At 38.5% G+C, this 23425-nt stretch overlaps 9 protein-coding genes across 9 annotated transcripts; 7 read left to right on the top strand and 2 right to left on the bottom strand.

Annotated features, from left to right (window-relative positions):
* Positions 1 to 173: 173 nt before the first annotated feature.
* Positions 174 to 7412, bottom strand: PRP8 (U4/U6-U5 snRNP complex subunit PRP8; the record flags this gene model as incomplete). Its single annotated transcript, XM_056223022.1, has 1 exon — positions 174 to 7412. One exon carries the CDS (start codon positions 7410 to 7412, stop codon positions 174 to 176), a length of 7239 nt encoding a protein of 2412 aa, XP_056082655.1.
* Positions 7413 to 7668: 256 nt separating this feature from the next.
* On the bottom strand, positions 7669 to 9549 carry CDC23 (anaphase promoting complex subunit CDC23; the record flags this gene model as incomplete). The annotated part of the gene is made up of 1 exon (XM_056223023.1): positions 7669 to 9549. The coding sequence occupies one exon, from the start codon at positions 9547 to 9549 to the stop codon at positions 7669 to 7671; it is 1881 nt and encodes a 626-aa protein (XP_056082656.1).
* Positions 9550 to 9840: 291 nt separating this feature from the next.
* THP2 (Thp2p) lies at positions 9841 to 10626 on the top strand (the record flags this gene model as incomplete). The annotated part of the gene is made up of 1 exon (XM_056223024.1): positions 9841 to 10626. The coding sequence occupies one exon, from the start codon at positions 9841 to 9843 to the stop codon at positions 10624 to 10626; it is 786 nt and encodes a 261-aa protein (XP_056082657.1).
* A 253-nt stretch (positions 10627 to 10879) lies between these two features.
* On the top strand, positions 10880 to 12442 carry MTG2 (putative GTPase MTG2; the record flags this gene model as incomplete). The annotated part of the gene is made up of 1 exon (XM_056223025.1): positions 10880 to 12442. One exon carries the CDS (start codon positions 10880 to 10882, stop codon positions 12440 to 12442), a length of 1563 nt encoding a protein of 520 aa, XP_056082658.1.
* Positions 12443 to 12682: 240 nt separating this feature from the next.
* DBP8 (ATP-dependent RNA helicase DBP8) lies at positions 12683 to 13996 on the top strand (the record flags this gene model as incomplete). The annotated part of the gene is made up of 1 exon (XM_056223026.1): positions 12683 to 13996. One exon carries the CDS (start codon positions 12683 to 12685, stop codon positions 13994 to 13996), a length of 1314 nt encoding a protein of 437 aa, XP_056082659.1.
* Positions 13997 to 14369: 373 nt separating this feature from the next.
* NMD3 (ribosome-binding protein NMD3) lies at positions 14370 to 15926 on the top strand (the record flags this gene model as incomplete). The annotated part of the gene is made up of 1 exon (XM_056223027.1): positions 14370 to 15926. The coding sequence occupies one exon, from the start codon at positions 14370 to 14372 to the stop codon at positions 15924 to 15926; it is 1557 nt and encodes a 518-aa protein (XP_056082660.1).
* Positions 15927 to 16267: 341 nt separating this feature from the next.
* ATG7 (Atg7p) lies at positions 16268 to 18160 on the top strand (the record flags this gene model as incomplete). The annotated part of the gene is made up of 1 exon (XM_056223028.1): positions 16268 to 18160. The coding sequence occupies one exon, from the start codon at positions 16268 to 16270 to the stop codon at positions 18158 to 18160; it is 1893 nt and encodes a 630-aa protein (XP_056082661.1).
* Positions 18161 to 18900: 740 nt separating this feature from the next.
* Positions 18901 to 21372, top strand: SPC97 (gamma-tubulin-complex subunit SPC97; the record flags this gene model as incomplete). The annotated part of the gene is made up of 1 exon (XM_056223029.1): positions 18901 to 21372. The coding sequence occupies one exon, from the start codon at positions 18901 to 18903 to the stop codon at positions 21370 to 21372; it is 2472 nt and encodes an 823-aa protein (XP_056082662.1).
* A 507-nt stretch (positions 21373 to 21879) lies between these two features.
* Positions 21880 to 23193, top strand: ENO2 (phosphopyruvate hydratase ENO2; the record flags this gene model as incomplete). Its single annotated transcript, XM_056223032.1, has 1 exon — positions 21880 to 23193. One exon carries the CDS (start codon positions 21880 to 21882, stop codon positions 23191 to 23193), a length of 1314 nt encoding a protein of 437 aa, XP_056082663.1.
* Positions 23194 to 23425: the final 232 nt, after the last annotated feature.

The raw sequence follows: 23425 nt of genomic DNA on the forward strand, positions 1-23425 counted from the left end.
ATTCTTCACATATCCATGAATTGCACAATACAAAAAAACTCAAGTTATCGAACATCCGGTAGCCAATGACGATAACGGCGCCTATAAAAAAATGCTTTAGCAATTATACTTACAATATATACTTACGCATATATTTAGAGAGCAATATATTTTGGTTTATATAGTGAATAAGTCTAGCTGAATACGTCTACTTGCTCAGCTTCTAACTCTTCATCGTCTGCTAACTCATTAAACTGCAAAAAGTGAACGGGACGATGCATCTCATTATAAAATTCCAAAGGAATACCGTATTTGAAAGTGTAATCTCCTTCTTGGTTAAATGCTGTGCCCATAAATGTGTAGTTCCAAACGTTTCTCGATGGGATTATAAAATTACCTATGATACGATCAGAAAGTAAAAGTTGCGCATGCGTGCTAAATGTAGGTTCAAACCCTTCTGATATCACATTTGTTATGTCCTTGTTTTCTTCTCCCCATTGGTAACCTTCATCGGTTAGATTGTAAGCGCTTAATGATATTGACCCCGGTGAGGAGAAAATGGAAATATCAATACAGTCTCTTTTTTTATCCGCAAAAAGTTTGGAGTGAGTTGTTACTTCAGATGCCGTCATAAATTTGAACTCTTCTGTTTGAGTATGAATCCAACCTAATAGTTCGAGTCCTTTTGTGTCTGGAAGGCTTCCAATGTCAGGAATGTTGCTCAACTGAACTGACCCTACGTGGCCCAACTGGGGTACTAACGCAACAGTTTTGATTTCCTTTACTTTCGGATGATCCTTGGCCTCCTTACCATAAAGAAAGGCAGCCACCTGAATTTTCACATCAGATATCTCGATAAGATTCTTTAGTAAATTTTTAGGAAGAACGTAAACATTCTGTTCCTCCACAAAGTCATCGGCTGAAACGTAAATATTTTTCAATCTCAAATGTAATAATGTATTAGCAATTGCAGATTTCCTCCATTCATTCTTTGAGCTGAACGTTTTACTTTCATAATCAGCAGAAGCTACTACAACTATTTCTTCGCCTTGAGCATTGATAGTTTTAGTCTTCATAACAGTTGATGCTCCTGTCGTTTCTTCGTCGTTTTGTCTTTCATTCCTAGCAGCCTCTAATTCGGCCATCTTTTGCCTTTTGACAGATGGCGCTTTAATATTCTGCCCCAATATAATATCCTTAATTTCCGTTTGAGTCAAGGCAGAAATATTAACGTTGTATTTTCTTCCATATTCTGTCAAAATTAAATCTCTCATTTGAGATTCGATATTGATCCATTGTTCGTCAGTGAATGAAGGCCATAAATGGTATGATTTGATAGCGATCGTCGGGTCACTGAGTAGAATCATTTTGGCGCTTTCTTCATTTGTTTTCAAAGCCCTTAAAAGTAGTGTAAGTCTAGAAAAGGCGGTGTATGATGAAATGCGGTCCAACCAATCATCATAAATATTGAAAAGAACCATTTGAGGTTCGGTTGCTTTCATTACAACATCGGAAAGTTTATCTATTGACATCGCAGCTGAAAACGGTAGTCTCAATTCCGTTGGTCTAATCGCTATGTTGGGAAAGTCAAGCATATGAACTTCCAAAGGATCAAGCATTGCCTTTCGTGTGACAATAATTTGTTTAGGTTGTTCTTCCTTGGGAAGAGACCTTACAAGAGCACTAACTTCTTCGGCTGTTTTCCATTTCGCCAACTGACTTAGACGTTTTTGACCGGCCCATACAGAGGTATGGATGATTTTTAAGAAAAGATGCCCAGTCTTTGGATTTAAAGTAAAAATACAACCATTTATTGCCTTTGTCGCAACGTTACCTTCAAAAGTCTTGTGAACAGTAACTCTATAAACATTAGTGTCGTCAACAAAAAGTTTGATATCATTATTGAATAGTTCAGCATAGTTTGAGGAGTTTAAGAACGGCTCCTGTACGCTAGATTGATATATTTGAAGACCTTTTCTAATACGTTCACGAAGAACGTATAATGCTGGGTTAGCCTTCATAATCGTCCTCATACTATTTTGTACCAAAGGCTTTAATCCATTGAACCAATTACCATAAGCATCATACATGTTATAGGCCAAATCGATACCAATCATAACACCTGTTGGTGAGGGATACATGCTTACGTTATCTGTGGTATAATCAAGGAATTTTGCTCTTACATAACGAGATATATCATGAGAATCGTAATCACCATATCTCAATTGCACATCAAACCACATTTTACTGGTCATCAATCCCTTAAAAGAGTCATTTGTTTCATGTAATAGAGAAGGTTTAGAAACTTCCCATTCGTAAACACTTTCCATGGTGATATCAGCAGCAGAAGAGTTCATTTTGTATGATTTACGAGGATGGACTGTCTCTTTCGTTACAGATTCGATTTGCAAAACATCTAGCTCACCATCAAGGATTTGACAAATATCAAAGACTATACTTTCGTGTATTTTTTGCCACAGATGAGCACGGAATATTTGTATCAAAGATATTTTTAAAGTGGGAATTTTACCATGGAGGAAAATACCAGTCAGATCTAACTGTACTAAGAAACCGACATACACATTTGCTCTGTTAATAGTTGGCGACCACCATAAGGTGAATCTACGATTTGGAATCTGGCTCAAACCTGTTCTTTGTGCATGAGTTAGCTTTTTAAATTGCATTGAATCCTCAAAACCGGACGCTTTTTCCCAAAACAAACCCTCCCATGAATTAAAACCAGTCCCCTTGAATAAAGTATGTTCTAAGATGGTTTCAATACCTCCGAGGGCTTGAATAACGTCGGTTCTGTACGCATTCAAGTTCCATAATTTACCATCATGGTGAGAATTTGTCCACCAAAACGGACTATTTCTCTCTAAAGAATACTGTTTAAATTCCCTACGAATTCTGTGACCCCTATCATATGCCAGAGTGTGTCTATCTCTTTGAAACAAGGTGCTAATACGAGGTATACCACGATCCCACGATCCTTCAAGTTCTTCGAAAGCCAATCTTCTGTTTTGCTGAATAGCTTCCTGCCTTTTTGTCGCATATTCGGCCCATACCCTCTGAGAATCTAAGAATTCATTTTCCCAAGTAGTAATGTAACGAAAAATAGTGGGGATCAATTTTTCGTCCTCATGCGTCATACCAGCTCGGAAATGTGTAATTCCGGTATCAGTCTGTTTTGACCAACTCAAATCGGATGCAGGGATTAAAATATGAGAAGCACTAATCATACCTAAACCACCAAGCTCCTTTGGGGTATAGAAAACGGCGGGCGGAAATCTTGTTGGCATTTTTGAATTTAAACCTAGTTTAACACGATTTTGAATTCGGGTTTCTCCTTTCACCAGGATATCCAGTAACGGCTCTGTAGCGACAATAGCCTCTCTAAAGTACGTGAAAAGAGATATCAAGGACGTGTTCCATTTCGCGGCCACTTTAGTAAAAGTTGTTGAACCGGAAGCCATTAATATACCCCTTATTCTACTGTCAAATTTATCAATTTCCTCCTGGGATACTTTCAAGTAAGCTTTTGCGGTCCTTTGCTTCGTTCGTTCGTCAATTAAATCCCAAACACCTTCATCATTAGAAACCACTTCTTCCATCCTCTGTCTTGGTAATATCCTGACCTCAAATCCGCACATGGAAAAGAGTAAGTTCGGATTGTTTTTGCTATATACTGAAACAAAAGCATTCTCCCATTTAATCGATGTTAATGAATTTGGTACCCTACCTTGAACTTCCCAGAATACTGCTCGCCCTAGGTTAACGTCTTGACGGATTAACCTCATGCGCGAATCTTTGGGCCAACATTTTCTATTATTATATCCAATGCTATTCTCGAAGTTTGGATCAGGATTTTCCGCTAAGTATTCATCAGTTAATTCATCACCCTCATCCTCTTCCAAGCGAAAAAGAACATATATACGATCCAGATACCTGGTATAAAGTCTGATTGGATGTGCTTTTTCTATTTCTGCGCTCTTGAATTGCATAAATTCGTTTGGATTGTTAGCTGGACCAGCCAAATCAGCAGCCCTCTCTTGGCCTAGTAATAAAAGATCTATAACTAGTCCGTAATATTGGAATATGAATGAGGCGAATTTTAATCCCCGTATTAAGCCATATTTATTGACGTGGCTCATATCCTTGAAGTTGATTACAACATTATTTTTTGCAGTAATGTAGTCAGCAATATTTGGATCTACGATCAGGCGAAGTAATCTATTAAGTAAAGTAAAGTCAATTTTTTCGGCCATTTCACCTAATGTAGTCTCAAGCAAAACCGTAGATTGACTCCTGGATACGTCCCAAACTTCAGATAAGTTATTTATACCCTGAGTCCATTTATAGACTAGAAGAGGTGGTATCTCTGAATCGCTTGGTTTTATCCAGTTTGGGAAAAGCTTCCGTTGGTCGGCTTCGTACCACAAATATTGATCAAGATACGCATCGGTAATTTTTTCCAAGGGGTCTACTGAATAAACAGGGGAGATATTTTGATAGTTTTCCATCATAGTTATGTCGACAGGCTTAAAAACGCGTTGGGTCAGCAGGTACTTCTTAATTCTGTTTAATGTATCGTGAGGATTATCATAAGCTTCTTCTATCAACGCAAGCTCTTCTCTTTCAGATGCATTTAAACGTGCTTTTGATGCGTAGACATCTTTTAAATCTTCCAGTGCAAGAACCAAAATCTTAGTATCATTCTTGTATGTTAAAGGAGGAAATGGTATTGGTGAAAAGCTCCTTGATTCAAGCCAGTCAACCATGACAGAAAAAATCGTTGTAGCCTCTTCGGGTGTTATTTCAGGTCCGTTTTTCTGTATTTGCTTTTGACGTTCCTGTTCATTTTTGATCCAGAGTCTCGTTAAGCGCCCTAAGTTCTTTTTAACCACAGTCTTTTCGACGTGAGCACCACGCTTGATACGTTCTCTATTATAATGAGCTGCAGAAACCCAGGCATCAGCTTTGGCTTTTATATATCGTTCTATTATCTTTTTAATAGGGGCCGGCATGCCAGAAACGTCCCAAGGAATATTGGCTTTCCAACACCTCCAAGCCTCACTTAAATGTTGTAATATAGTTCTTGCTTTTTTTTGTCGGATGCTTTCAGGCATCATTTCTAGTATGTCATCCATAACCGAGTTTCGTAACTCAAGATCATAGTACGCATCAAGTCTTTGTTTAGTTGTGGTTTTAACAATTTCATTAGACCGACCCTCAAATTGTCGAGTAATAAGGTTTCCAATATATCTTTCTAGTAAGGGTATGGTGCCTCTTAAAAAACTTAGCCATACCCTCCATGCAGGTTGCCAAAACCCACAACCGGGACCTTTTCCCAAATTCTTATTGAATTTGTAATATATGACGTGTTTCAGATCTTTGCATGCACGAATCTGGTGCATTACCTTATATTTATAACGATAAATACCAGTTAACTGTCCCAAATGGTTCAGAATATAATGTATACCATCTGCTAATTGGAATGCGTCAATATTTCCCAATCTAAACTGGACATGCGTATCTACAATCAGTTTCATCATTTTCAGTAGCTCTCGCATCAGGTGGAAAGAGTTACCAAGTCTTGATTTTTTACGTTCTTTTGTCGTTAAGGTTTTCGTTGGTTTCAAATTGAAATTATAGTCAAGATGTAAATAAGTTAGGCCCTTTCGGTGAATCAATAGATTTAGCATATTGTGTCCTTGACGACATAACTGGAGTCCTGCCTCTACCCAATCAATCGTGGTTTGCTGAAAATATTTTGTACTTTTTAGACTTTTCAATAATTTAGTTTTATTGTGATTCGTAGGTGAAGTAGGATGTAGTTCGTTAAGTACGTAGTTCTTCAGTAGCTTTTGATAAGACACCTTAACTTTAACAGGGTACTCGTCATCGGGATGTTGTAGAAACCATTTTTTAGCTAAGGCAACGTCTTGTGCTCTCACCATTTTGCCAGTGGTCCTATTAAATGGATAAGGTGAATGATATAGTGACATGGCATCCTTCGTGTTAGGCAAAGCAAGCTCTTCCTCTTCAGCAAGAAGGGGTGCAAAATTTTCAGACAAAGTAAAATCGCTATCCTTTGCGTTTAAGGCGCTTGAGGAGATAGTATTATCGGTGAAGTGAGGTATTGGATTTAAAGATGAATCAAAAAAAAATGCAGATGTGTCGTAGTCCTCATCATTCTGAATAATACACGACGCTGGATTATTATACCAAGGTATATGCACTGAACGTGGTCTTGAATTGTATAGATGAGGAAATGCTACCCTGTATTCGCTTCTAATAGGGACTCTGAATATAACTCTATCTATAGAATTGAATTCATTATAATCTTCTTCTTCCTCTCTTGGGTATAAAGGCTCGAATTTAGGTCCACCAGGAATTGCGTTGTTAAGTGCTTTGCCATTAAAAAAAGACTTTTTATCGAAAAGATAGTAGTAGTTTTTATCAGTTATTTCGTCTCGCAGTGGCGTCGATAATCTATACAAGTTCGACATTTCAGGTAATTCAAAATTCCACTTTTTGTAGGATGTACCATTGACTTTTTTACCATCTTCCTCCAAGGGTCGAGAATCGTAGAGCCAATCCTTAACATACTCATCATCTTGAGAGTCTAAGGAAAGATTTATAGGGTCCAGTGGCTCAATGTTTTCTATGTGCTGTTCATATGACAAAGGGGGTTCATCATCATCGAAAGGTGGGAATCTCATTCTTTTAAAATGGGTCCTATCTCGTTTTTCCCTTCTCATTGCTATCCACGTGGCTGACCATTGAGCGGTATACACGGGTTCTATTACTCTCGGTGTTTCATTCACAAATGTTATGGCCCCTGAAGTGTGATATAAAACCTTGACTTCTTTAGCCTGCTCCCATGGATGAGGCATGTTCTCTAACAATTTCAATATTGCATGTGGTAAGTACTTTAGAGCGCCTAAAAATGCCTTTTTGTCTGTATTGTACATTTTGGAGGCCATGTCGCTATGATTATTGATAATTTTCCTTAGATGTTCAGGAGGCATTTCGGCTTTAGGAGAATAAAAACTGGTTTTGTCTACCTTTCTGGCCATTTTTTTTTGACGCTTTCTTACTTTTCTAGTGATGAAAGACCCCTTCAATGAATCCAATTTCCTTTTTCCATGTAATCCTTCATTTTTTGCTATACTCTTCTCTTGTCCATCAAGACCTGGCGGTGGCGGTGGCGGTGGTAGAGTAGTTTCTGCAGTTTGCTCAATATCTATTTCAAAGTCACTTGGAGGAGGTGGTGGAGGCGGAAGAAATGTATTTTCACTTACCCATGATTGTTCTAATGGGTTATTTAGTTCTTTGATCTCAAATCCGGGTGGTGGTGGTGGTGGCGGTGGAAGTGATAAATCTCCGTCCTCTTCAAAACCAGGAGGAGGGGGGGGTATTCCACTCATCTTTCTTCAGTATTATTTTTTTTTGATTTTGAAGAGAGTATGATTGAACAGTTATCCCTATAATCTCCTTCTCCTAGATTATACTCTTAACTTTGCTGCTTTTCTACTGGCCACACCGCACTACCTTGTTCATATTTCTGTCATTGTCCATTTAGAAGCTATATACTTTGGCATCTATAAAAATTTCGTATCATTTAGTACGTATGCGCAATAATGAATGGCGAGATATTAGGACATAGAGCTATATATTTAGTCACTACATATGCCTTCTGCACTCTCGAGCAAGCATACGGGCTTCTTCAATCTCTTGAGACGTTCCATTAGATACCCCCATGGCGTAGTCGTAAGCCAATTGGTAGTTTCCGGCTTTAATCTCAAACACAGCAAGCCAAAGCCTTGCCTTGACGGTTTCATCTGTTACTATACCTTCTAGAAGTTCCTCCACATCCACACATTTCGCCATAAATTTTTTACACTCTTCCAAGTCTTCAAGTTCTTCATATAGCTGTGCCAACCGATAGTATATTGAAGTATTTTGATCGACTGTTTGTGAAGCCTTTATAGATCTCTTGTAGCATTTTATAGCTTCTAGCTTATTCCCGGTTTTACTATAACATTCTCCCAATACTTGCCAAATCCGACGATCCCAAGGTTTTAAAGTGCATGCTTTCTGGAAATAGTAAAGAGAATATAGGTGCATGTCTAGAAGGGCATAAGCTTGACCTAACCCAAACCATGCTTTGAAATCCCTAGGACATATATCAACTGCGCGACGATAGCATTCGATCGCAGCATGGGAATTACTTAATTCCACAAATTCGTGACCCATTAATGTCCATGCGTTTGTGGTTTTCTTGTCTAATGTTAGTGCTCGACGGAAGTACATGATAGATTTTTCGTGTTCCTGCCGGGCACTGTAATAGTTGGCTATGATACAGCATGTTTCTGGCCTAAACCTATCTATTTGAGAAACGAACTGCGCCAGATAGGCTAATTTTGAATTCTTCTGCATGACATATAGAATATTGGAGTACGTTTCCATATCGTTGAGACGGTAAGGATCTTGCTTAACAATATCATCGAATCGGCTTTCTGCAGTAACATAATCCAGATTATTGTAACTAATAGTGGCATTATAGGCCTTCAGAAAAGTGAAATTGGGGAAGACTTGAAGTAAAAACTCTAAATCTTCGTAGTAATCTTCTAACTGGCCATTTAGTTCCTCAAATACTTTCAGTTTGAAAAACTTGATCATTATATTAAATTCTATCGTTCGCTGACTACCAAGATTATCAGAAAATTTGAATTGGAAATTTTGATATAGATAGTTATTTAAAAGCAATGCGTCGTCGACCTTCTGTAAACAGTCCATCAATTCTAACCAGCACGACCAATTAAAAGAATAGCAACTAAGGGATTTTAGTAATGATGACATTGCTTTAGATATGTTTTTTTCCTGTTTTAAGATGATTCCTCGCAAATAATATAATAGAGCGAGCCCTAAATCGGCTTCAGCATCATCTATTTTGACTTCATATAACTCTAGGAACATATTAATTTCCTTCAAAATAGATGATATGTTCGAGTGCGACTCATGTTCATTGCTAACCATTCTCAAATTGGTGCGTTCTTGTCCACTTTGGCTCACATCCTCATTCCCATTACCATCTCCATCTTTACCAGCTCTGTATGTTCCGTCAGTAAACTTCCCTGTAGTCAAGATATTCTCCATACTTTCCTGGCTTTTCTTATCCCATGACAGAAATTTACTGTATAATTTCAAAAACTTAAGATACGGATTAGTAACATCTTTCAGGAAAAAAACACATCGGTCAAACTCTTTAGCATCAAACAATGTAGAACCAAGGAGGTATAGGTCATACTCAGACTCTGTTAGTCCAAACCCATTTTGTGGTATTTCAAATATTTGCTTCGGTACACCTTGCTTATTCCTTAATGGGGATTCATCAGCCAAAGACTGTGCTTGTTCAGTATCAACAGTCTCAGCAAGGCCCGCGAGTGCTTCAGCTGCCCACTTCGAGGAGCCATATAACTTCCATCGTGATAATTCTGTGGCAGCCTTTCGTAGTTGAATACGTATATCTTGTATTATTTTATCCTGATTTTCGTCACTCATAGTTTTGAAATTTTTACAATTCGATACCGGTTATCAAATCTGCTGATTTTCCACCCTTCAACTTCTTAGTATTTCCTACTCTTTCTTAATCTAATACTGTTTCAGCAGGATTCTGATCAGCTAGCATGAAGCTTTTGTTTACCCGAAGTGCTTACTATGTGCGGCATATTGAAAAATACTGGAAAGTCGATATAAAGAGCAGAGGAGCTTAAGAAGTGCAGCATACAATACAAAGAGACAAGACGTATTGATTTACCAGTTCATTAGTATTGATAATATTTAATTAAGAATATGACAAGAGAAGAAGGCCGTACGTATTTTGAATCTCTTTGTGAGGAAGAACAAAGTTTGCAGGAAAGCCAAACCAACTTATTGAATATTTTAGATATATTGTTGGCATTGGCAAACCCTAAATCATCAGATGATCTGCTTACTGAATCGCTCAAGAAGCTACCTGATTTACATAGAGAGCTGATCAAGAATTCCATTCGTCTGCGATACAATAAATATCAAACGAGAGAAGCACAGCTTTTCGAAAATGCAGAAACCGGAAGGGACATTACAGCAGGGGTACAGAACCGTAAGAGCGTTAGCGAGTACTACTCTACCTTCGAACAATTGAATAAGGATACCTTAAGGTACATCAACTTGCTGAAAAGGCTTTCTGTTGATTTAGCCAAACAAGTGGAAGTGCCTGATCCATCAGTGACGGTGTATGATGTGGATAAATGGGTTCCATCTGAGAAACTACAAGGTATACTTGAACAATACTGTGCTTCTGACACCGATATACGTGGTGTGGATGCCCAGATCAAGAACTACCTAGATCAAATCAAGATGGCACGTGCTAAATTTGGTTTAGAGAATAAATATTCTTTAAAGGAAAGGCTCTCTATCCTGACTAAGGAACTGAATCATTGGAGGAAGGAGTGGGATGATATAGAAATGCTTATGTTCGGAGATGATGCACATTCCATGAAGAAAATGATCCAGAAGATAGATTCATTAAAGTCCGAAATAAATTCACCATCTGGAAGCAGTCTTGTAGATGCAGAGGGCGATATAGTTGTAGAGTGAGCATGTTTCATCAAGGCAAGCTTTACAAGCTACATAGAACCTTAAGTATTTGTTTAATGGAGAATGATAAAAGGAAAAGGGATGTATCATTCATTCTTTGAATACTTTCAGTAATTATTTGTTCCCCATTTTCATTTCTCGCGGGATCACACATGAAAAAGCATGTCGTTATATTGAGCATTTTTGTAAAATAAATACATAAAGATGAAAGGGATGTTACCAAGTATCCAATCCTCAATTGAAGCACTCAAACATGCGAGTAGTTTGGTCTAGTGCTTTAAAAAGAGAGCTCTGGATTAAAAGGCTCTCCTTAAGAGTATATTCGACGAAAGTTCCTGATAATGCACCTAGAGCGGCTGACAATGAAGTATGGTTGGAAACTCTGCGACCTATAATTCCATCAAGTCAAGAAAAGCAGAGTCCTGATGGTAATAGCAGCCGCAAGAATTTTATTAAGGTTCCACTTAGCGAAGTTACGTCTATAAACTACCTTCAACGGTATAATAAGCATAAGCATAATCAGGGCAATTTCGTAGATGTTCGTATAGTGAAATGCAGAAGTGGTGCTGGTGGAAGCGGAGCTGTCTCATTCTTCAGAGATGCAGGAAGATCTATTGGCCCTCCAGATGGTGGAGATGGTGGAGCTGGTGGTAGCGTTTACGTTCAAGCTGTTGTCGGATTGGGGTCCTTGGCGAAGATGAAGACTACATATATCGCCGAAGATGGAGAGTCAGGTGCTGCCAGACAGTTGGATGGCATGAGAGGTAAGGATGTCTTAATACAGGTTCCTGTAGGGACCGTTGTAAAGTGGTGCTTACCACCTCAAAATGTTAGAGAACTTGTAGAAAGAGAGATGTGCAAAGACAAAAATACTACATTAAGGTCTGTACTTTCTTCTACACCCATCAGTTTAAGCGTTTCTTCTAATGCACATCAGAAAAAAATACAACTATACAGACGAAAAGTAGCAGAATGCTGGCTTTTCAAAGACAAGTCCCAAGAATATCATGAAAATAAGGATTGGTTCAAGAACTTGCATAAGAAAATGGAGGCGTACGATCATTCGTTACAACAATCTGAACTTTTTAACGATCATTTTCCCTTGACCGGCCTTGACTTAGAACAACCAACAGCTAAACCGATATGTTTGCTGAAAGGTGGCCAAGGTGGACTTGGTAATATGCACTTTTTAACGAACCTGATTAGAAATCCGAGATTTTCCAAACCCGGTAGAAATGGCTTAGAACAGTATTTCTTATTCGAATTGAAAAGCATTGCCGATCTGGGATTGATTGGTTTACCCAATGCAGGCAAATCAACTATACTGAACAGAATCTCAAATGCAAGGCCGAAAATTGGACATTGGCAATTTACTACACTGAACCCTACTATAGGCACAGTTTCGTTGGGATTTGGGCAGAACGTCTTCACCGTGGCCGATATTCCGGGAATAATCGAGGGTGCATCACTAGATAAAGGAATGGGACTTGAGTTTTTGAGGCACATAGAACGTTCCAAGGGTTGGGTCTTTGTTGTAAATCTTGCTAATGCGAACCCTTTAAATGAATTGCATTTACTGATAGAAGAAGTTGGTAGTTTAGAGAAGGTCAAGACTAAAAATATACTAATCGTGTGTAATAAAGCCGATGTCGATTTCGAAAACCCCGATTCCATTGCAAAGTACCTAGAGGTGGAACAATTCTCCAAAATTCAAGGCTGGGACTGTGTTCCGATAAGCGCCCTCAAAGGGGAAAACATAGATGTTTTGAAACAGAAGATGTTCCAGTGTGCTCGTCAGTCCAAAACTGATAGGTAGTTGCGTACTGGTCATTTTTAATGCTCTCTTTTTTTCTTTTACCTCATCCAGCATAATTATAGAGCGTTTAGTTTTTCTATGATGAAAAGCTTTAAAAGGAAAAAAATTTTCCTCCCACCTCATCGCGAATTGTAAATAGTAAATATAAACTAGCAGTTATCTCAGTTCTTTATGTAAATAGTTTTAGAGAGAGGCTTCAGCAGCTATATTACAACAAATACGTACCAGGCTTTCAATAACATGTCAGAACTTTCGAGGATTACAGACTTCAAATCTTTAGGCCTCTCAAAATGGCTTACGGAATCCTTGAAGGCCATGAAAATCACACAACCAACCGCTATCCAAAGGGCATGTATTCCTAAAATCTTGGAAGGAAGGGATTGTATCGGTGGCGCCAAGACTGGTTCTGGTAAGACCATCGCATTTGCTGGACCCATGCTGACGAAATGGTCTGAAGACCCATGCGGGATGTTTGGGGTGGTCTTGACTCCCACCAGAGAGTTAGCCATGCAAATAGCGGAACAATTTACTGCACTTGGTAGCAGCATGAACATTCGAGTATCCGTTGTAGTTGGTGGTGAAAGTATTGTTCAGCAGGCATTGGATTTGCAAAGAAAGCCGCACTTCATTATTGCCACACCTGGGCGTTTGGCTCATCATATCATGAGTAGTGGGGATGATACCGTCGGAGGGCTGATGAGAACTAAGTACTTAGTTCTAGATGAAGCTGATATTTTGTTGACGAGCACTTTTGCCGGTCATTTGGCCACGTGTATAGGTGCCCTTCCTCCAAAGGATAAGAGACAGACTTTACTATTCACTGCTACAATAACGGACCAGGTAAGATCGTTACAGGATGCCCCGGCGCAAGAAGCTAAACCCCCACTGTTCGCATACCAAGTGGAAAGTGTGGATAATGTGGCCATTCCATCCACCTTAAAAACTGAGTATATCCTGGTTCCAGAACATGTAAAAGAGGCATACTTGTACCAATTATTAACATGTGAAGAATACGAGAACAAAACTGCCATTATATTTGTAAATAGAACGATGACGGCAGAGATCCTAAGAAGAACTTTGAAACAGCTGGAAGTAAGGGTAGCATCTTTGCACTCTCAAATGCCCCAACAGGAAAGAACAAATTCGTTACATAGATTTCGTGCTAATGCTGCAAGAGTCCTAATTGCTACAGATGTGGCATCTAGAGGTTTAGATATCCCAACTGTTGAGCTTGTAGTAAATTACGATATTCCTTCGGACCCAGATGTATTCATCCACAGAGCAGGTCGTACTGCTCGTGCTGGTAGAAATGGTGATGCAATATCTTTTGTCACGCAACGAGACGTTTCTAGAATACAGGCCATCGAAGACCGTATCAACAAGAAGATGACAGAGACGAACAAGGTTCACGACACTGCTGTCATAAGAAAAGCCTTGACTAAGGTAACTAAGGCAAAGAGGGAATCGTTGATGGCAATGCAAAAGGAAAATTTCGGTGAGAGAAGAAGATTGCAAAAGCAGAAACAAACTGACGGCAAAAGCATGCGCTCTTGAAAACTAAATACTCTTTAAAACATACATATCATACATAAATACACTGCATGCTGCTTGCAAGACAACCTACAGATGTAAACTCATGACTTGGGACTCTATTCCGAATCATAAAAGTATAATATTGGTAGCTTTAATTCCAATTACGTAATATTCTTCGACGGGTAATGTTATATTTTTTTCTTTTTCTCATTGTAGTTGGAAAATTTTTTGAAGCTCATCGCATTGGAATGAAAAAATGTAGAAGGTAGTGACAATTACAATATTTATTTAAAAGGCCTTGTATTATTCTTATCTGGATTATAGTAGTGGCACGTGGTATACAGTTCTAACTTTTGGTGTATAAAGAAAGCATAAGGAAATTAGTAAGGAAAGAATGGAATTTGCACCTATGGATCCACACCAGCACCAAAATGCTGCTACTCTTCTATGTTGTAACTGTGGTACCCCAATTGATGGGTCTACTGGATTGGTTATGTGTTACGACTGTATCAAACTGACAGTAGACATTACTCAAGGCATTCCAAGAGAAGCCAATATTTCTTTTTGTAGAAACTGTGAAAGATTTTTGCAACCTCCTGGTCAATGGATCAGAGCAGAATTAGAATCAAGGGAATTGCTAGCTATTTGTTTGCGTCGTTTGAAAGGTTTAACTAAAGTCAGATTGATAGACGCTTCATTTATTTGGACAGAACCTCATTCTAGACGTATTAGAATCAAACTCACTGTGCAAGGGGAAGCTATGACGAACACTATTATTCAGCAAACTTTCGAAGTAGAATACATTGTTATTGCAATGCAATGTCCAGACTGTGCCAGATCCTACACCACAAATACATGGAGGGCTACTGTTCAGATTAGGCAAAAAGTGCCTCATAAGAGAACATTTTTGTTTTTGGAACAACTGATTTTAAAGCATAATGCACATGTGGATACCATTTCCATTAGTGAAGCTAGGGACGGGTTGGATTTCTTTTATGCTCAAAAGAACCATGCGGTTAAAATGATTGATTTTTTGAATGCTGTGGTTCCAATTAAGCATAAAAAATCTGAAGAACTTATCTCTCAAGATACACATACTGGTGCGTCTACTTATAAATTTTCATATTCTGTCGAGATTGTCCCAATCTGTAAAGACGACTTGGTAGTTTTGCCAAAAAAGCTAGCTAAATCTATGGGTAACATTTCTCAATTCGTTTTATGTTCTAAGATTTCTAACACTGTCCAATTCATGGATCCAACTACTTTACAAACTGCGGATTTATCGCCATCAGTGTACTGGAGATCACCATTTAATGCCTTGGCAGATGTCACCCAATTAGTGGAATTCATTGTTTTGGACGTGGATTCTACGGGTATAAGTAGAGGTAATCGTGTCTTAGCTGATATAACTGTTGCTAGAACTTCAGATTTGGGTGTCAATGACCAAGTCTACTATACCAAGTCTCACCTCGGTGGTATATGCCACGCTGGTGACAGTGTTATGGGCTATTTCATTGCAAACTCCAATTACAACTCAGATCTATTTGACGGATTAAATATTGATTACGTGCCGGATGTAGTTCTTGTGAAGAAGCTGTACCAAAGAAAGAGTAAGAAGAGTAGACACTGGAAGTTGAAGAGAATGGCTAAGGAACACAAGGATATTGATGCATCCTTGGATTACAGTTCAAGAGCTCAAAAGCAAGAAATGGAGCGTGCCGAGAAGGATTATGAGCTATTCTTACAAGAACTGGAAGAAGATGCTGAATTGAGACAAAGTGTTAACCTATACAAGAACCGCGTTGCAGACGTACCTCCTGAAGAGCATGAAATGGATGAAGACGAGGACGAGGATGCTCCACAAATCAATATTGATGAGCTATTGGACGAATTGGATGAAATGACTTTAGACGATGGAGCCGATAATGCACCTGTGGAATCTCAGCAGTAAGAAACATGAAAGAGAGGAAAGAGTAATATATATACTTAACAAACACTAGCATTTCAGTTTATCTATATACGTATATAGGGGGTGTAAAATGTATTTTATGGAACAACAAGCACCCGTTTATTGGATATCAAATAAGCAAGCAAGAAATATCGATTTTTAGAACGTTGATTCAAGATTCAGATTTATTGCTTTCTTTATCAATGGGATCTCGTTTGGGCATCTTTTCCCGTTCAGTTCCTTTGCAAAACAAAAAAATTAAGGGAACCACCATCGCCTTCCAATGGTATTAAGATAAGGAACGTGTATCGCAATCCAACAAAAAGAAGTTAATCAACAATCAAATGTCCTCTGAAAAGGTGTTAAATTATACGCCAGCTTTCAAATCGTTTCTGGATACATCTTTCTTCCACGAGCTGTCGAGATTGAAGCTCGATGTTCTGAAGTTAGATTCGACGTGCCAACCGCTTGTTGTAGATCTAGATCTTCAAAATATTCCCAAATCTGCAAATCAGGTTCCACTATTCTTAACCAACAGAAGTTTTCAGGAACACAGTAATAGGTCTGGTAATGAAGTGCCCATACAAGGCAAGATTTTCAACTTCAATGTATTAGACGAGTTTAAAAACTTGGACAAACAACAATTTTTGTATCAAAGAGCTTTGGAGTGCTGGGAAGAAGGTTTGAAAGATATCAATAAATGTGTTTTCTTTGTGATTATCAGTTTTGCTGACTTAAAAAGGTACAGGTACTATTACTGGTTAGGTGTTCCTTGTTTTCGAAGGCCCTCTTCGACTGTAGTACATGTGCGGCTAGAGCCAAATTCAGCAGAGCTTTGCGCAAGGTATCAAAAATGGTTTGATATCAATTATTCAAAATGGGTCTGTATATTGGATGAAGATAATAACATAGTAAATTATGATAAGGATATTATTGAAAAAACTAAAGTTCTAGCGGTGAGAGACACAAGTACAGTAGAAAACGTCCCCTCAGCTATAACGAAAAACTTCCTCAGTGTACTACAACATGATGTTCCTAGCTTGATAGGTCTCAGATTACTAATTATTAGGCAGAACGGAGGGAGTTTTGCATTAAATGTCACATTTGTCCCCGGTAACCCACAGTTATCATCAGGTAACCCAGATATGAAGGTTTCTGGGTGGGAAAAGAATATGCAGGGAAAACTGGCACCACGAGTTGTTGATTTGAGCTCTTTGCTGGATCCTTTGAAGATTGCAGATCAATCAGTGGATTTGAATTTAAAGCTGATGAAATGGAGAATTGTTCCTGACCTAAACTTGGATGTCATCAAGAATACAAAAGTATTACTACTAGGTGCTGGCACACTGGGTTGCTATGTTTCACGTGCATTAATGGCATGGGGTGTAAGAAAAATAACATTTGTGGACAACGGTACGGTTTCATATTCAAATCCAGTAAGGCAAGCATTATATAATTTCGATGATTGTGGCAAATCAAAGGCAGATATTGCGGCTGCAAGTTTGAAAAGAATATTCCCCTTAGTAAATGCTACGGGTGTAGAATTAAGTATTCCTATGATTGGTCATAAACTAGTTGACGAAGAAGCCCAACATGAAGATTTTGATAGGTTAAGAACGTTAATAAGAGAGCACGACGTTGTTTTCTTATTAGTGGACTCTCGAGAAAGCAGATGGCTACCGTCATTATTGAGTAACATGGAAAAAAAAATAGTTATCAATGCCGCTCTAGGTTTCGATAGCTATTTAGTTATGCGGCATGGAAATAGAGATGAGGACCCTTCAAAAAGGTTAGGTTGTTACTTCTGTCACGATGTGGTGGCACCAACTGACAGCTTGACTGATAGGACTTTGGACCAAATGTGCACAGTAACCAGGCCAGGGGTTGCTATGATGGCCTCTTCTTTGGCCGTCGAATTGATGACTTCCTTACTACAGTGTAAAAACTCAGGCTCAGAAACAACTGTTTTAGGAGAAGTACCTCATCAAATACGTGGCTTTTTGTATAATTTTTCTACCTTGAAATTGGAAACTCCAGCGTACGAGCATTGCCCAGCATGCAGTCCCAAAGTTATTGAGGCATTTACGGACTCAGGTTGGCAATTCGTAAAAAAAGCACTGGAGAACCCACTTTACCTCGAGGAAATTAGCGGGTTATCAATTATAAAGCAAGAGGTTGAACTACTAGGTGATGATGTTTTTGAATGGGAAGATGATAAATTCGATGAGATCGTTTGATGTTTTGCATGCAATATAATTAGTATATATTTTAGGGCTACTTTATGAAATTGATCTACTATTTATTAACTGAAATGTTTATATCTGGAGGAGTCATGAAAGTGACTTTTTTCTCCTTGGATCATTGCCATATTAATTATGAAAAAAGGGAAATCGCCATTGGTTTGGTTACAAAACATAAAATATACATAAAATAAAAAAATCTCAACTTTGGTCAAAACATTACGTAAGACGCCAGGAAATTCTGTCACTTCCCAGGTAACATTTTATTCTATGAAGAACAAAATGTATTTCTTTTATCATTCCGTTACATACAAACGTTTAAATGATGATTATTATTCTCGTTACCCATATATCAGAAAATGATGAGAACTTTTCATTACAGCAATATGTAAACTAATATGTAAACCAACATGAACTAGTCCCCCACGATATAAATATTAATGCATCAGCTTAACATATGGAAACATTCCTTTTAATTGATCACCATATTTTGGCCCATTTAGAGCATAGTGATATTACCCTTCTCTAGATAGTCGCGGAAGAACAAAAAACGCCAAAATTCAGGAATGAAAATGTAAACAAAAAGAACTAAATTGAAAAGTCATCGAAAGTAAGTACTGACTACGAGTTTTCCTAACATAACTTACTATTTCAGTAGCGAAGAAATTACTTACGTATCTCATTTAACGCACTATAAAACCGTTTCAAGATTCCTTCGCACATATCCCGCGTAAAAGATGGAAACCAAAGAAGTAGATGATAGGGTAGAACTACTAAGATATACCAACAATATTCCCTTACTCGGAAAGCTAGTCAACCACCAACCACTATGGAGTACCAACCCCAAGCTGAAGTCTTTTTCACTCGAAAAAATATCAGCTCCTGACCAAAGGCGTATACAAGAGGCGTTAGTCGTAAAAGATCTTTTAAATGTACTGATTGGGCTTGAGGGAACGTACATCAGATATTTTAACGACTATGAACCTAGTGACCCAGAGACGCCGATAGAGTTTAAGATTGCCAGGAAAATGGATCCATCATTCAAAACATTTAGTAGAAGGATTGTTAGATATGGTAAGCAATACATGGTATTAACGAAAGCGTACGAAAAATGGTCTGATGCAACATATGGAATGGTTTTGCAAAGATTTGGATATGAAATTAGAAGATTTCTGGAGGATGTATATTTGAAAACACTGGTTGAAAGGCTTGAAAGGGACTTCAATAAAGTACCTAATTTTTCCATCAGAGAACTAGAACAGATTATTAATGAAACCGAAATAAACAAGCAAATGGATTTGCTTTACAACATTTATGAAGAAATTTGTAAAGAAATAGAGGAAAGAAAAATAAACCAGTCTTCACAAGACAATTTCAATAATTTCATGGACAATATGAGAAACGAGAGCAGTTTACACTTAAGGTTAATGGTAGCATTCGACACAACCGTGTATCCAGTACCAAAAGGTGGTGCAATATTGAAAATCTTTCAACAGAAAATACTTGAAAATTTAGGTGATAGGTCAAGTGTTATATTTCTGAAAAAACTATTAAATAACATAAGCCAGGACTATTGTACAATGTTGTATGAATGGTTAACACAAGGTCTCTTGAACGACCCTTATCAAGAATTTATGACTTATGATGATTTGGAAGGTAAAACAGATAGTATCTTTGATGCAAGAGATAGGGCGTGGGATACACAGTATTTTATTAGAAAAGATGTATTACTACGGGATTGTGACTCTGAAGAGGATAAATATCTGTTGTTCAAAATCTTAAGAACTGGAATTTTACTCAAAGTAGTACGATCTAGCTTACAAGTATCTACCATACCTTCTAGTAGCAGTGATATACCCATTCAAGAAATTCGTGACTTTGCCGAGTTGATGGAGGGTACTAATTTTGAACTTTATGTGGAAAAGTGCTACAAAAGAGCCAATAAAATTTTTCTTGAACTCTTTTTTCAAGGTTACGATTTGACTAATGTGTTAAAACAGTTGCAAGAGGTTTTTCTTGGTTATCACTTTGGCCACAATGTTTTAAAATTTATAACCAAAAATATGAGTGAGCTGACCAAGCATTACAAGAGTAATACTAATGCAAATCATGACAAGTTGCTGCAAAATTTTGAATTGGAGAGGCAATCAAAACATTCGAACAATTTGATGAGACAGCTCCTGACTGCACAGTTCGATACAGAAGCACTCCCACAGGTTCTGTCACATTATCTCCAAATTTATCCAGAAGTGCCTGAAAACCACCCAATGAACGATGACAGTGACCCATTGATGGAGGCGAACAATTTCAAAAATATGAACGCCATTCTTTTTGACGAACTAAGTAAAGGAAGAACGGGCACCAATCATATGACCAACCCTGAACTATACACACCTCGAAACGCCATTTATCATTTGAAATTTAATATCAACATGCCTTATCCATTAAATATTATTATTAGTAGGACATGCCTGATAAAATACCAAATTATTTCACGCTATCAACTTGTTTTACAGTATCACTCAAGACTGTTAGATGACACCTGGATGGATTTGAATAAAAGTTCCAGTTGGAAATACAGAGGCTATTCAATTACGGTGAAGAGGGGTATTATAAGAGCTACCAGAGTACTGCATGGTAAAATGAACCATTTCATTAAGGCCATCATGGAATACTTCAACCAAAACGTAATTGATAAAGAGGTCCACTCATTGGAAAAGTGCTATAAGAATCCTACTCTCGCTGTTGATATCCAGAATGAGTTAGAGGGTGGATTAACAAATATAATGACCAATCGTTGCTTGTCCGACCTGATTCCGCTGCAGTTACAAATATTTGACATTGTGTACAAGTTTTGCAAGTTCATTAAGTCTATGAAAGCAAAATTATGCCAGTTGGATCCCGTACTATATGAGAACCATAGAAGCGGGATGTCAAATTTATTAAACGATGACCTTCGTACAAGCCACACTGCCCATGAAGATACTGCCTACCAGGAAGATGCTGCCTTGGAACTTATTCAGAAGCTAATCGAATACATCAGCAATGCGTCCAAAATATATGCCAAGTATCTCGTAGAGTTCACTCAAGAGTTAAGTACTGAGAAATTCGATTTTTATGATAGTTCAAGCGTCGATGTTGCGGGTATTGAGAGGGTCCTTTTCTCTATAACGCCCTCTCATTCAGCACCAGCTTCTTCCCGAAAATGAAGCGCGGCGTTATACCACCAGAGACGTACGACCACTTGCGGAAAGTGGAATCCCGTTTAAAAACTAGCATCCACTAATTGGTACATCTACACACCGCACGCCTTTTTTTTTGAAGACCACTTTTATAGACTCTCTCATATGCAGAGTTTATGAAATGGTAACAGGTCAGCATACACACTGCTAGGGTAGTTTCTTCGGCTGTATTGATCATTTGGTTCATCGTGGTTCAGCAATTTTTTTCTCCATTGCTTTCTGGCTTTGATCTTATTATCATTCGGATTTTTGTCGAAGGTGGTGGAATTGTATGTGACAAGTGGCACCAAGCATATATAAAAAAAAAGCAATATCTTCCTACCAGAGTTTATTGTTAAAAACGTATTTATAGCAAACGCAATTGTATTAAATTCATATTTGGATCTTCTCTTCTCTAAACTTATCTCTTTTTCTTGTTCGTTTCGTAGTATTTCATATAACACCAAGCAACTAATACTATAATATACGATAATAATGGCTGTCTCTAAAGTTTACGCTAGATCCGTCTACGACTCCCGTGGTAACCCAACCGTCGAAGTCGAATTAACCACTGAAAAGGGTGTTTTCAGATCCATTGTTCCATCTGGTGCCTCCACCGGTGTCCACGAAGCTTTGGAAATGAGAGATGAAGACAAATCCAAGTGGATGGGTAAGGGTGTTATGAACGCTGTTAACAACGTCAACAACGTCATTGCTTCTGCTTTCGTCAAGGCTAACTTGGATGTTAAGAACCAAAAGGCCGTCGATGACTTCTTGTTGTCTTTGGACGGTACCGCCAACAAGTCCAAGTTGGGTGCTAACGCTATCTTGGGTGTCTCCATGGCCGCTGCTAGAGCCGCTGCTGCTGAAAAGAACGTCCCATTGTACCAACATTTGGCTGACTTGTCTGACTCCAAGACTTCTCCATTCGTTTTGCCAGTTCCATTCTTGAACGTTTTGAACGGTGGTTCCCACGCTGGTGGTGCTTTGGCTTTGCAAGAATTCATGATTGCTCCAACTGGTGCTAAGACCTTCGCTGAAGCCATGAGAATTGGTTCCGAAGTTTACCACAACTTGAAGTCTTTGACCAAGAAGAGATACGGTGCTTCTGCCGGTAACGTCGGTGACGAAGGTGGTGTTGCTCCAAACATTCAAACTGCTGAAGAAGCTTTGGACTTGATTGTTGACGCTATCAAGGCTGCTGGTCATGACGGTAAGGTCAAGATCGGTTTGGACTGTGCTTCCTCTGAATTCTTCAGAGACGGTAAGTACGACTTGGACTTCAAGAACCCAGAATCTGACAAATCCAAGTGGTTGACTGGTGTCGAATTAGCTGACATGTACCACTCCTTGATGAAGAGATACCCAATTGTCTCCATCGAAGATCCATTTGCTGAAGATGACTGGGAAGCTTGGTCTCACTTCTTCAAGACCGCTGGTATCCAAATTGTCGCTGATGACTTGACTGTCACCAACCCAGCCAGAATTGCTACCGCTATCGAAAAGAAGGCTGCTGACGCTTTGTTGTTGAAGGTTAACCAAATCGGTACCTTGTCTGAATCCATCAAGGCTGCTCAAGACTCTTTCGCTGCTAACTGGGGTGTCATGGTTTCCCACAGATCTGGTGAAACTGAAGACACTTTCATCGCTGACTTGGTTGTTGGTTTGAGAACTGGTCAAATCAAGACCGGTGCTCCAGCTAGATCCGAAAGATTGGCTAAGTTGAACCAATTGTTGAGAATCGAAGAAGAATTGGGTGACAAGGCTGTCTACGCCGGTGAAAACTTCCACCACGGTGACAAGTTGTAAAGTGCTTTTAACTAAGAATTATTAGTCTTTTCTACTTATTTTTCATCATAGTTTAGAACACTTTATATTAACGAATAGTTTATGAATCTATTTAGGTTTAAAAATTGATACAGTTTTATAAGTTATTATCCCTCTTCAATTTTCCAAGGGTGGGGGTGATATATTGTTTTTCGATGATATTGTACTGGAAGAGGAAAAAAGGTGCACACGCGTGGCTTTTTAAGAAATTATA

The sequence above is a fragment of the Saccharomyces mikatae genome (genome assembly GCF_947241705.1).
Source record: "Saccharomyces mikatae IFO 1815 strain IFO1815 genome assembly, chromosome: 8".
NCBI classification, from domain to species: Eukaryota; Fungi; Ascomycota; class Saccharomycetes; order Saccharomycetales; family Saccharomycetaceae; genus Saccharomyces; species Saccharomyces mikatae.